Raw genomic sequence first — 14,765 nt, 5'->3', positions numbered from 1 at the left:
GGCCCTAGTTGCTCCACGGCGTGTGGGATCCTCCCAGACCAGGGCTCGAACCCGTGTCCCCTGCATTGGTAGGCAGATTCTCAACCACCGTGCCACCAGGGAAGCCCAGCAATACAATTTTAAAGACACATAAATGGTGGATATAAATTGCATATTGTTGTAAACTTCCAATACCTAGTTTAAGTTGTTTTTTTTTTTTTTTTAAACCCAAACCACTGTAAGTTCCATGCAGGTGCAGACTGCATCTTTCCTGTTCCCTGAGGTATCCTTGTTACTCAATTAATAGTATTTATTGAAAAGATGAAAAAAATTCAATAGGACAGGATTAGGATGACACAATACTGACAGCCTTTTGCTTAAAATATCATTTAAAAATGTGTGCTTGGATAAGTTTAAATTTAGTTGTGATATTATAGATAGGTAAAATAAAGCTAACACCATCATTTTCATAATTCTATTGCCACATTCCATAGCCTATTCAACTTGCAATGGTTGGCTCCACTATATACCAAAAAGAAAAGCAGGACAGTCGGTACACTGATATGTCTTTCAAACCATATCTGCACTGGCACTCACCTAACTGGATGAACTGTGGCTCACTCTTCACCCCGGCTCCAGCCCCAGTGCTGGCTGCCACCTCTACGCTATACCGGATCCCAGGAACCAGTGAGGGAATAACCACAGAAAAGGTGGAACCATCTACTGTCTTGTTTATATGGTATCGAGTTTCATTGCCCAGACACCAAACCTATAAGAAGAACACAACAAGTTATGTAAGTTAATGCAAAGATCAGCACTGTGGTTTTAGACCTAGAACTGTGGTTTTAGACTTAGACAGAGTTCAGACCTGTCATGAGCCTAATGTAGGAAGTTTCAAAAGTCATTTTTCCCTGGATCTAGTTCTGAGAAGACTCTGTAGTCAAACCTAGTAGTACCTTAGTAGTACCTTAAAGACCTCCTTGAACTTTCTTATATACTTTTAAAGGATTATACCAGGTGATTCTACAGAAGTTGCTACAAAGGATTATATCCGATGATTCTACAAATGATTCTACCAAGACCCTGGTTCTTATTAACCTTATCAGGATTTTTTGTTTTTTTAACTCCTAGAAATTATATGCCAGAAAAAAATAAAAGGAACTTGCAAAAAGCTGTATACATCTAGATAAAGAACAATAACTTACCTATTATCATTCAGTATTTGCATTCCTACTATGGAATTACATAATACTAGCTGACAGGATATCACAAAACAAAAGTGAGTAGGAAACTCTGTGTCTAATACTTTACTTCAACAGTTCTCTAGATAAAATTACCTGGTGCTGTTACAGTCCCATCACTTTTCATGTCAAAACCGAGAAACAGTTGATTTAAAAAGAGAGAGCTTCTGAATAATCTAAAGTATCTTGGCATAAACATGGTTTTTAAAAATAAAACTGAACATAAAGAGTAAGGATCATCCTAGGATTTATTCCACCTATGGTAGGTTGAACTATTATCAATGAAAGAAAAATAGCACTCTGATCTTGTATTTACAGTAATATTAATTAGCCTTTAATAACATATATAAGATCACAAAGAATAACAATACATATTTGATTTAAAAGAAAAATATTCTCCTAATAAGAAAATTATTGTATGTCTCATTAACTTTGATATTTGTGGTAGGAAATTATTCTCAGGAAATTAAGATTTCTGAACTATGCTATAATCCTTAATTTAAATTTCACTGAAGGATTATTTAATTATTAGAGTGATCTTTTGCAATGTTATAGAGCTTGAATATGATGCATGACAGTATTTGGATTCAGTTTCTATAAGAAAATGATCCATGGAGTAGTAAAACATGCTCTATGTTCTTTACGATGTCCTTAAGCAAAATGTAGGATTACTTTCAAGTAGTCTATTGTCTAAACTGTAACAGGAAATGGGATTTAAAGTGAATCTAAGAGTGTCAGTGTCCTCTATCACATGGGCAAGAGCCTTTAATTTTTTTCTTTGAAAGTTAATATTATTTTAATATAATTTCAATGCATAATACCAACAAATGGTCAGACTCTATACCAGGGTCTGACCATTTGGAAATAAAGAGTCCTTTGTGATTTTTTTCCCCCTCAATTACATTACACAGCTGAACCAAACCCACAAACTGATTTTGTACCAGTCAATCAGGTTGTGAAAGGCATTTTATTATTTTAAATTGACCATGAAGTTAAGTGAAATCCACCCTTTCACATTTCTTTAGAAGAGAAATGAGTTTTGACTCTTAGGGGAAAATGCCTACATTACACAATTTTGCTTAAGAGCTGAGACATCGCCGCATTTTATATGCTTAAAAATCTCTATGACAGTTTATTTTTCTGGACTGAACGATAGCACCCCATCACTTCCCAGTCTTGAAATAACCTTGAAACTCATGAGAAGGCACTTGAAAGTGTAGAGACTCTTACCTTTTAATGACTCAGTTACAGTAGAAGATCTATCTGAAATACCCTAAAATATCCACAGCACATTTATGGCAGTATTTTAAATACTTTAAAAATATGTCGCCCTTTTAAAGTACATGCAACTGTCATACAGAGGTTTTTAGTTTGTTTTTAAAAATCATTTTAAAATAAACTGTTATACCTAAAATTCAGCTCAGTATATTTGGTCATTGTACAAATTAATTTGGTACTCAAAAGTACATTTATGGTCTTTATTTGGGTTTTATCCAAAAGTGCACAACAGAATCACCTGGAAAGATCTACCAAAGTATATATGCAAGGGCCTTATTAGACTTACTGAATCAGAATCTCTGAGAATGGTGGCCAGGCACCTATATTTGGAAAATGATTCCATAAGTGATTCTGATGTTTGCATGTAACTACCTGTAGAAGGTAAATGTGTTTACTTTCTTAGCATCAGTTTCATATCAATAAACATATATAAATTTTTACATATATGAGATAATTTACTAAGTATCATAATTTAGCTACTAACTAGAAAAATACTGAGGTATAGTGGACATATAAGGCAGTGTCTATAGAAATACATGTTTTTCAGTTAAAAGTCTAGTATGTAGTGTGTTTACATAAGTGTTGAAAAAATACACATAAAATTTACTCTCTATTGAGATTTCCCTAATTCAATCTATCGTTTATTCATTTATCATAGCTCATTAAAACTGTGCTTTAATGTATATTCATTAACAGGATAAATCTCATGTCCTTAAATTTTATTGTACCTTGGCATGCTTGAAATATATGCTGGAGATGAATCTATATAAGCCTCTCTAAATTCAATGATTAGAACTGATAACTTCACAGGTAAAAATAATTATTCAGGATCACTGGATTACATTACTTGACAATACATCATATGTTTAAAAAATTCATTTAAATATATACAGAAGTTTATAATTGAATTTCCTCTGTGACATAAAATTTTGTTTAGAGATGAAAACAAGGTTTATAAAATAATTTTCAGGCACAATAAAATAATTTTTCCAACTTAGCTCCAATGTTACAAAATTCCAAACATGTTAAAAGAAAGAAATCAAACCATATCTGATACAATTCCATGGGGCAAACTAATTCTGCAAAATGTACTTAAGCTGTTTTTTAAGGGGAAAAAAAGAGATTCTTTTATTAGCCTTTACGTTTGTTGTTTGTGTGAAATTATATGTACCTATATGTACTGTGACCAGGTAAATTCTCTCTTTTAAATTCTTTTTTTCAAATGGCTTAAGAAAAAATTATTCCACAATTATTGAAAAAACAGGAAAGTATTTTAAAAATAGTTTTACATGCTGCTGTGTGGACCAGCAGATGGCGCCAAATATCCATGAACAATTTAACCAAGCTTGCTTTTTTTTTTTTCCTTTTATTTTTTTTTCTCTGCAGGGGAGAGCAGTGTCCATCAGTAAATTGCTATATATGTATTTACCTTATACTCTTGGACCATTCCATTCTGAGTATCTTCAGGAGGTGGCTGCCAACTGACAAGAATTGCAGTTCCATTTCCATCATGCTTTGATACAGTTACACTTTGGGGTGGGGCACTGGGTGCTATGAAATTGTTTTAAAAAGTAGATATATTATGAGCACATTAGAGAACACTGAAAGCAGGCATTTAACATTTAAACAAAAACATAAAATTTATATCCATATATGTATATGTTTTAAAGATGTATCTCATCCAATTTGAATAGTCCCAAACTATTTGTTTTTCCTCGATATCGCTAACCTATTGTTACTGTGAGTTTTTCATAACCAAAGTTATATAGATTATCTCCAAAAAACATCCCAGGAAAATTCCTCTTTCTCCTACCCTGTAACTTTAGTCCCATGTTCTCCCTAAAAATGTTCAAAAGTATAAAGATAAATACTAACCATCCATGTTATTAACTGTATCCTATAATTTATTGTAATCAAAGTAATAAAGACATTTTAGGAAAAATTCTGGTTATTTTTAAAGAGTACACTTGTGACATGTAACCTTTAACCTTTACATAAATACTAATTTTTAGTCTCTAGTTATAGAGTGTCCAAACATACTGGTTTGTCTAGAGCTGAGGGGTTTCCAGGGACATGAGGCATAAAACCAGAAGGTCCCAGGCAAACCAAAACATTACTCACCTTATTTACAGATCATCACTTAAAATAACATTTGATAAATGAATGAAAAATAATTAATGGAAAGACAAGCAAATTAAGGATAATCCTATCTTTAAATGTGAATTTTAGTTCTGAATAATTAAATATATCCAATATGTCATTAAGTAATACAATGTATACATTCGCACATTTTTAGATAGGCCACTACTAAAGCAAGTCGACTATAACAGAATTTTGGTTTTTAGTAGTTCTAATTAAATAAATCCTATTAACAAAATACAATGGTCACTATCAAAACAGTTAATAATTAATGTCACTAATATTACGACTTAATGTCATTAATATTTTTCCATTAAGTTAATAAAAGCCTAACAAAAGTATTGCAATGCATAGTAACCGCACGTTTCGTTATACTTGCCTTCTTCTAGGGTTTTGGCAAATTTAATTTCACTGTCTGCTCCTTGAAATTCATTAAAAAAAGGACGAGCCTTAATTTCATAGTTGACTCCTTTTTTGAGATCAGGGATAACCACGCTATTTTTGGTTGGAGTCCTCACTTCAAAAACTAACCACTCCGATTCACCATGGCTGGCTCCAAATGGGCGATAAAGAATTTTGTATCCTTGAATATACTGAGACTGTTGGTCCACCTATTAAAATGACAAATAAAAATGCAACAATTCATGTCCTTTTATTGACTTTTTAGAAAATTATGAAAATTAAATGTGACACAATGCAAAAAAAATTCTATCTGACTTCATTCCACAGTTTTCTAGTTTACATAAAGTAGAATACTAAAAACAAATCACTATCTTTTGTAATATGTCCGCTTTTTCAGCTTTCATGTATAATATTAGATATGAATTTCTATGCTTCATGCAGAAATGTGAGGCATCATGGCACTTCCACAACAGATATCTAGAGGTAAGTCAGAGTGTCAAGGGGATGAGGAAATAAAATGTATTTTTCCACTTCCTAATTTTAAAAGACTACTTAGTATTATTCAGAAATACTTTTCAGTTTAAAAAATTCATATGCTAATGATCCTATCATTATAGTACTATGAATATATAACTTGTTTTGTCTGAGACTAGTAAAGTTCATTACTGCAGCAGCATAATATAAAATACACACAAGATGAAATTTTTGTCTGTTTAAAGCCATTTCACAGCTACCATAATAAACCATGCTTACATTATAAAGTTATCATTGGTAGAGAGGTAAGCAACAGATATATATAATTTAACTATTTGTTGCATCTCTCTATATATACATATATTTTTTTCATGTAATGATCTTCCAAAGTCATCTGCTTATTAAAACTGAGATCAAATATTACGGCAGCAACAACGACTCACTGTCCAGTGCACTTCGACCGAAGAGGAAGAAAGGACCGTGGGGTTGTGGAGATGCAGTACAACATCTCCCAGTTCTCGCTGGACCTGCTTGTGATCCACCCCCTGACTTGTTGGGGGAACATCTGCAACAATCCAAGGAGACTGTGTCAGATCCTAGACAATGCAACTGACTTGAATGAAAGCATGGGGGAAACAATCCTTTCATTCACAGAAAATCTCAGAAAAGAAGAATCATTCCAACTGTGAAGGATAATTCCAACCTGTGATACAGAATAAAATAGGAACAACTTAACCTTTTTACTAGAATCAGGAGGTTAGGACATATAGAGAGAGAGACAACAAGCAGAGGGCATGGAGACAGCAATAAAGAACAGGAGGCAAAGATAACAATGGCAAACAGCAGTGTTTGAGGGCTCCTCCTATCATGTAATGATCACTTCTTGCCAGGGATGAGGAATCTATGCAATCTCCTCTGAGTTTGTTACATAACCTTCTGTACTGATCCTAACTATGCCAGAAAGAAAAGAGCCAGGATTTGCAGCACAGCAGATGAGTAATAGAGAGAATGGAAACACATAAGTGAAAAGCAAGCACAAAAAGACATCCTCACCTTATAAGATGAACCTGGATAGCTTCCCAAATAAGATATATGATAAGTTAATGGTTATGATGGAGGATACGGGAACCACCCACAGAATAGGATAGGATAGGATAGGATAAGACAGAATAAAACAGAACAAAACAAATCTGATGAGAAAAGAGTACTTAACATCTATTTAGTTGATGGTTTGATTTAGTTTAGTTCTTGTATCACTGTGAAAAATGTTCAATAAAGAGTTCTAAATATCAAGAACACCAACATTTTTGGAAAGGAGACCAAGAACATAGCAAGGATTAAACTGCTACTAGTGTTCATTTATGTTGAGATTTTTTCCCAACAAGAAAGTGTTTTGTTAAACTTACTAAAAAGTCTGTACTTGATAAAAATTGCCTATTTCTAAAGATTTTCTAAATACAGATGCTTTGCTTTGTTTACAGTAGTAAAAGGGAACACAGGATGAACAAGAGAAGAAAATTAAGATTTTTTTAATATCCAGAATTCTCCTTCTCAAAGTACTGTATCTTGGCACATATATTCTGGATTACTTTCCATCGCATAAGCAACAGAAATAAGAATTTTACTTTTATGAATGATTAAATATTTTTAAAGAACTGAGGTTGGATAGAAAACAAAAACATGAATATTAAAAATGTGGTTGGGGACTTCCCTGGTGGTCCAATGGTTAAGACTCCATACTGCCAGTGTTCAAGGAAGGGAACTTGGCTACAGAAAGACTGAACACCTGCTCCAAGGCCACAGCATCCATGAGCAGGCAGTAAAAGCCAGGCCTTTGTACACAAATCATGCATGCTCTTTTCACTACCCCAGACCACCTTATTCATGGGATCTAAGTTTCTTGGTTAAGAATGCAAGCCAACTGGGAGTTTATACCTCTTTTCAAACTTCCAGTTGCAAAATAAATGACTCACAGGTATGAAATGCACAGAGTGGGGTATGTAGTCAATAACTATGTACTGTCTTTGCATGTTGACATATGGTAACTAGACACTGTGGTGGATCACTTTGAAATGTATAGAAATATCAAATGACTATGTTATGTAACAGGAACTAACACAGTGTTGTAGGTCAATTATACTTCAAAAACAAACAAATTCATAGAAAGAGAGAACAGATTTGAAATTAAAAAAAAAAAGACTCTGAGCTTCCATTGCAGGGTGTAAGGGTTCGATCCCTGGCTGGGAACTAAGATTCCCACATGCCTCATGACGTGGCCAAAAAAAAAAAAAAAAAAAAAAATGAGGTCCGCTATATGGGAAAAGAATCTAAAAAAGAGTGGATATATGCATATGTATATATAACTGATTCACTTTGCTGTACACCTGAAACTAACACAACAGTGTAAGTCAGCTATACTCCAATAAAAATTTTAAAAAATGAGGTTGGTAAGTATGTTTGATGAAGTCCATGGAAGGCAGGCAAATGAAAGACAAGACAGAACAAGAGTGCTATTCAAAACCCTTAGATGTAATAACCTTGATTTATAAACTTATAAATAAGCAAAATGAGAAAACCTGAGATAGTTTTGGCTTCTCATAGTTTATCATACCTTTGGAATAACTGTGGCTCATATTGGCCTTCAGGCTACCTATCATCACAGACTAGAGACAGAAAGCACTTGATTGTAACTTTTCCATCTCAGGAAGATTTACTTCTCTACTGGTCTCCATTGCTCCTACAACTTTAGCTACCATCTATCTCTAGGGCAAGAGTGGAGTTCTTGGAATAAGACAGATTTGGCAACTCCCCAACTTAGCAACTCGACAGCCATGTAATATTGGGAAGATTTCTTAACCTCACTATTTTTCAGTTACCTCATCTGTCAAATGGCAATATCAATGGAAGCTACTTCTGAGGAGAGGATTTTTTGAGAACTACATTTTTTAAGGTATATAAAATCTTTTTCTGGAAGGTAAGGATTGGGTCAATTTTTATGAACCTAGAACACCTAGCACAGTGCCATACATATAGAATATGTTAATAAACATTAGTTGAGTTAAAGTGAATTACTGTATGGAACACACACACATATCAAACATATTATATTAGCTTCTAAACATGTTCTCTCACATGTGAACTGCCATCCTCAGGGAATAGTCTACCTTTTAGGAAGTGTCTTAGTAATCATTTTAAAAGGTAGCTGCTATAATTTGCATGGCAATCTCTAATTTCTCTGGTTGAGGTAACATGCCAGTTAATCCCTTCATGAAATCTAGGAAAAATCCCTAGTGTAACCATTTTGGCAATAGAATATTATTTTGGAAAATTCCTCATCGGAAAGAAAAATGGAAAGTAATGTCTAATAGTGTAATATTGAGACATGTATTAATTGGTCCCTTTATTATTCTTGCTTTCCTTCTCCTCCCGAAAGAAATGTATTATAATGTAAAAGGTCTTCCCAACATTCAGAATTAAACTTGGAGGAAATCTCAGATATGATTCTACTCCCACTATTTCCCCAGTATTGGAGCCTCCCTATACATAATCTCTGGGGGGGGGATTACCCAGGCCCCCCTTCATTATTTACAATAACTGGTCTCTTATTATCTATAGTATACACATATTCTGTACATTCTATGTCTGTGTGCATATTCTTTAAAAGATAGGGATCAAAAATGCTGTGTGGACAGAACATGGATAAAGAATAGTAGTAACAGTGGCAACAACTACCCCCATCTCAGCAATATCTGCCCCCCAGCCCACCCCCACTTGCTAGGTGCTCATGTCATCTTCCTTGCACTATCAAAACTTGTATTTGGGAAAGCACATCTTGATTACACTGGGACAGGGCTCCAACTCCAACTGCAACCTAGGTCTACCTGACTCCTGAACAGGAAACCATGCTCTGGATCTGTGCAACTTTAAGACCCAGCTCATTCATAGAAATGTCCACTTAGGGAAGACTTTTTTTGCAGCCATGCTGCAGAAGTAATTAAAGAAATTATGCCTGCTCCTTTGTGAATCAACTTCCAACAAGTCTTTCCTGAATTCCCTCTACCCCTGGCTCTTCTCCTAACTGCTTACATGTTCTGTACTCTTCAACTGGATTTTCCCAGGTTCTTCCCCAGGCTCCTGCTATGGCCTGACTCAGCTCGGCTTTGGTGTGTCTCAAAAGCAGTCTAAGAACTAGACAATGAAATCTGCCTCAATGGTAACTTCCACTCATTGGCTTATTTTGGTGCCTGGAGTTAGAATAAGCATATCTTACTCTTAAAATATTAAGGAAAAAAAAAAGTCAAGCCTAGTCTAACGTTGTTATTTTGGGGGTTAAATGTGCCAAGTCTTTGGATTTCTTTTCCAATGATGTGGTTTTCAGCCTTTAGTGCAGTCTCACCAAGCATCCTCACTGTCTTCCTCTTAAAAGTCTACCTGAAAATGTAGTGCTCAAAATAGGACACATTACTCCCTTCGTGATCTGACCAGTTCAGATTTCGATCTGCATATAATTCTGCTAAGACTAGATTTGTTTCTTCAACAACTACTCACTCCATTGGCTCAGATAGGTGTGCTAATTGACTTCCAACACTGAAGTCATCCTGACACACCTGACACACACTCACATGTACTCTCTTTTTAAGCCCAGTATCCTCAGCCTATTCTTCTACAGCTAATTTTTTAAACCTAAGTTCAAGTACCAGACTTTTACACTTGCTCCATTAATTTTAATCTTGTCAGTGCTGGCCCATCATTCCAGACTGTCGAGATACATTTAATTCTGGTTTTCTCATTCAGCACACTAGCTGTGTTTCTCAAATTTTAAGAACTTCCTCTGTTTTCACAAGTCCAAACAGTGAAAGAAATACAAGTCCAATTACAGTCTTATGGCATATAATATAAAAGAAATATGAGTCCTCTATATTCATAAATTGGCTAATTTAATCCTTGTCCAATCTTGTGGAGTAGGGATTTTTAGCCCCATTATATAGATGAGGGAACTGATGCTCAGGGAACATACTAACTTGCTAGTAGGTTGAAGAGCTGAGATGAAAAATTCTTTGATTTCAAAATTGTGTGCCTGTTTCACTATGTTTCCAGTTTTCCAGTTGACATGGGTTTATTTCCTTTACATTGTTCTACTAGCTATCATGTATAAAGGTAAGTTGATTAAAAATTTAAAAAAACTTAAAGTAACTCACAGATAAAATGTTGACTACCTCCTCGCTTAAGAGTTGAGGGTATATTTTACAAAATCATTTATATGAGTATATGACAGAACTTCAGTTAATGAAAAACTTTTCCTAAGGTCTACTGGGTAGAGACCACTGTACTGGGACAAAAGTTTAAGTTCACTTTACAGCTGTCATAGTTTCTGCATTCTTTACAAATGCATATCTAATATTGAAAACCTCAAACTGCCTTAAGGCAGGCTCCAAGAATATTAAAGCTACTGGTGAAGTGACTCATAATAGCAAATATATGCATATGGGTGTGTTGATTTTACACAGAAAGAAACAGACATGGGCATGTTCTACAACTCAGTTCGCTCTCTCAGTGAATTCTGAAACAAAAAGTCCTTCCCCAAAGATTGCTTATATACTCACTGGAGAAGACAAAACATGCAATGTGGCTGGCAGATCTTCTCCCAAACCAGGAAAAAGTAATTTAAATCTTTCAGTACTTTTGTGTGCAATTTGTTTCTGTCACTGTAACTCAGTTTCCATTTTTCCTTTGGAAATATATGAATTAAGATAGAGATATTATGATTCCTCTGTATATTATGTATTCCTCTTTTTGAGAAAAGAATTTTGTATTTCTAATTCCTACCATCTAGAATTACCTTTCTTTATTAATCTTATATTAATAAAGTATATTTTAATTGTGATGACAATATGTTCAATAAAAGGTAAAGGTTGATTCAAATTCATCTTTTTTTTTAATATATAAATTTTACTACTATTAAAACGTTAAAATAACAGGAGGAGCAAGACGGTGGGTAGGAGATAATAATCTGTTGAAAGCTAAAAATAATTCCTATTCATGAAAGACAATAAAAAGCAGTGTATCCAGAATGTGGTCCTAGTGAAAAAATTCCCAATTTCAAATGTTTTTAGAAGCAGCTTCAACATGTTCATTTTTCCTTTTATCTGTTTCTTTAACCCAGCTTTGATGAAAATATACATGATTTCCATTTAAAAGTTTAATATATCATGGTTCACATAATTGGCAATGAAAGATAAGCGAAACAACATACAGACCTAAATTATTATTTTTTTGATGCTTTGGAGGAGGTTGACTGGACAGAGGGGTTAAGACCAAGTTCATCTTACAACTGTATCTTACATTTGTGTAATTTCCAGAGAGTATTACTTGATTATGGTTGCAATGTTAAAAACTCATCCAGGAGGTCATGAGTATTCATCTCAACATACATAAAATTTACTTAATTTTAAATACAATTATGTGATTAAAATTTTACACCCACATATACTCATATTTAAAAATTGAAAATAATACAAAAATATTCACATAATATTTTTGCTCATTGGATTTGTGATTTATAAAATGAGAAACATTTCTCTGTTATTCCTCTTGTCTTGGTGTGCTTAGTACAGAAAATAAGAAAGTTTGCAGGCACTGTGCATTAAAAATTAATTGAGCAACTTGGATAATAGATCTATGTTAAATATACAATCCTAGCATGTAGTACAAATGATTTACTTGTAAAATTATAACAGCTAAAGATAAGTAGATGTCTCAAGGCTGAGTAAATCAATATTTACCTTGTGTTTTCACTGGGTCTGATATCTGGCTTGGATCACTAATTCCATATGCATTTGCTGCCCTCACAAGGAAAAGGTAAATTGCATTAGGTTTGAGTCCTTTAATGGCAAATATTTCTGTTTTCACATTCTCTGCTACAGTCTGCCAGCTGCTGCCAGATGCATGGCTAAGGATAGATACACAAGTTAGAACATGCATATTTAATGGTAAATCAAAAGAGAGAACAAATAGGAAACATCGTCTTCACTCTACCTGAAGGCTTCTATAATGTAAGATGTTGGAGTTGCACCTGAATTCAAATTTGGTTGCCATGACAATGTTACTGTATTTCGGCTGACATCTGTAACTTCAGGTTTTGAGGGGGCACTAGGGATTAAATTTGGGTCGGTGGGTCTTGGAGGCTGAACTGGAACTCCAAATTCTAACAAGAAGAAAAAGATGAAAGATGTTTATGCAGATAAGCACATAAAGGTAGATATCATACCCATCCACCTACTCAAGCATCAAGACATGCTCTTCATCTTTTTACCAGTGAGTAAACAACTGCATTTCAAGCTTTATTTGAAGGTAAAATACTATTGAATTTACCTTGGACTTCAATGTAAGCACTCCATGTTGCTTCACCACTGGGGGTTGATGCAATGCAGGTGTACCGACCAGTGTCACCCAGCTGAGAAGACAGATGCAAAATAAATATTTGGAACAATCAAGAGCTCACTGGGCTGAAAAAGCAATTATAGTTTTGTATATGGTCCATGAATATGGATAACTTGTATTAAAAAGCACTAACCAGAAACTTCCTCTTAATTTGTTTTTATTGAATGTGAAGTAAAATATTTCATGAAGACAGAAGACAAAAATGTTATTCTAACTGTATAATAAAAATATAATATTTAAGTGCATTAACATCACCATTTTCTGTGTCGTGCAGTAAACAATGAGGTATATAACTTTAATTTCAAAGGGTTAATCTTTATTACTAATTTATAGCTTTATATTTAATAAGTCACATAATAGGGCTAATAAAATTTAGCCAGTGACTATTCTTGCTATTTCATATATTATGTGAGATACACTCATATGGATATCAGAGATAAACAAATATTTATAGAAAATGGATAGACACAAAATGATTTCTTCTTAAAGCATTCACTCTTTTTTCTCATTTTATTTTTTTAACCTGTAACTTAAGACAATTTAGTAAGTATAAAGTCAAACTCCAGCTGGAATGATGCTCTCTCTTCCTTTGAAAGACTGACTGCCAGAAAACAAACACAGGTCACATGTTCAACATTAAAATCATCAGTACCATAATGAACCCATATACCTCTGCCTAAGGTAATAATTCTATCACCAAATAATGTTGGATAAAGCAAAAATGCTGTCATCTTGCTCTGGCAATTGTAATAACAAAGTCACAATCATTGTCACAAGAAAGTACAACATATTAACTTTCGTGGCACATAAAATGAACTGCTATGTTGATCCAAAACTCCAAAGAAGCCGCCCACAATAGGCAATAAAGCAATAGAAATTTATGTTTATTGCTGTCAAGGCTATTCTTTCATATGCCCCATGAGCTTGTCTGATCTTGATCTAAAATGAAAAGAAAAATCAAAGCAAAAGAACACGGTCCTGAAAGAACAGGTATGGGATGTGATGCCCTGGGAAGGTAAATCCCTAAATTGTTCCCACAAACCTGTAGGCTTTCATCATTTAATATTCTGATTTGAAATGTACATTCAATGTGTACATTGCTTTATTGTTTTTGTTTGCATGCAGAGTATTCTGTAATTGCAAAATTCTGAAACAAATATTCACAATAAAAAACTCTTCAAGTACACGGCACATAACATGGTACTGGAAAATATCTTTGAAAAATGCTTTATGGAATGAATGCATCACATCACCACTTGGAAGGTATTTTTATCTCCCACAAATCCTCATCTTTTTCTCCTCCATATAAAACCTTAAACTACTTGCCATGGGCTAAATTATGAGTCAAATCATCTTTAATATACATAGTGAAACGTCTGAAAGAATAACGCATCAAATTAAAAATATATTAATACTGTTATTAACATTTCATTGATTCTAAAATTTGAGACTTCAACACTAGTTGCTGGAGGCAAAAACAAAGTGGAACAAAATGGGAAACCCAGGGTGTCATTTCAAGTTACCTTAGCATATCGGATCTGTAGTACTCCAGTCTCCAGCTGTTTGATTCGAGAATCTTGGGTTGAAACAAGGACTCCATCCTTTCTCCACAGAATTGTGGGCACTGGACTGCCTGTGGCCACACAGCTGAGCACTAAAGTGCCATCCACTGCTACAGTCTGATTCACAGGACCTTGTCGAATGACTGGGGGAGGTCGGTCTGCGATCACTGCCAGAACAAACAACAGGAAATAGATTTCTGCAACTGGAAGCAATTTTCTAATCATCCAAACAACAGCAGTTGCTCTAGGC

The 14,765-nt window shown here is 34.3% G+C and overlaps 1 protein-coding gene across 1 annotated transcript in view; it reads right to left on the bottom strand.

Moving 5' to 3' along the window:
• ROBO1 (roundabout guidance receptor 1) overlaps positions 1-14,765 on the bottom strand; it is a 402,854-nt gene that overhangs the window by 67,103 nt on the left and 320,986 nt on the right. Inside the window, exons 9-16 of the mRNA XM_082624948.1 lie at positions 14,477-14,682; positions 12,885-12,966; positions 12,549-12,717; positions 12,296-12,462; positions 5,957-6,078; positions 5,017-5,248; positions 3,928-4,049; positions 577-748 (exon numbers count right to left, since the gene is read on the bottom strand). Coding sequence (XP_082481074.1) covers positions 577-748; positions 3,928-4,049; positions 5,017-5,248; positions 5,957-6,078; positions 12,296-12,462; positions 12,549-12,717; positions 12,885-12,966; positions 14,477-14,682 — 1,272 coding nt within the window. The remainder of the gene's footprint in view (positions 1-576; positions 749-3,927; positions 4,050-5,016; positions 5,249-5,956; positions 6,079-12,295; positions 12,463-12,548; positions 12,718-12,884; positions 12,967-14,476; positions 14,683-14,765) is intronic.

This window comes from Mesoplodon mirus, assembly GCF_964341445.2.
Source record: "Mesoplodon mirus genome assembly, chromosome: 6".
Classification (NCBI taxonomy): Eukaryota; Metazoa; Chordata; class Mammalia; order Artiodactyla; family Ziphiidae; genus Mesoplodon; species Mesoplodon mirus.
Note: the sequence above shows the minus strand (reverse complement) of the source record. Positions and strands in the feature narration are given on the sequence as shown.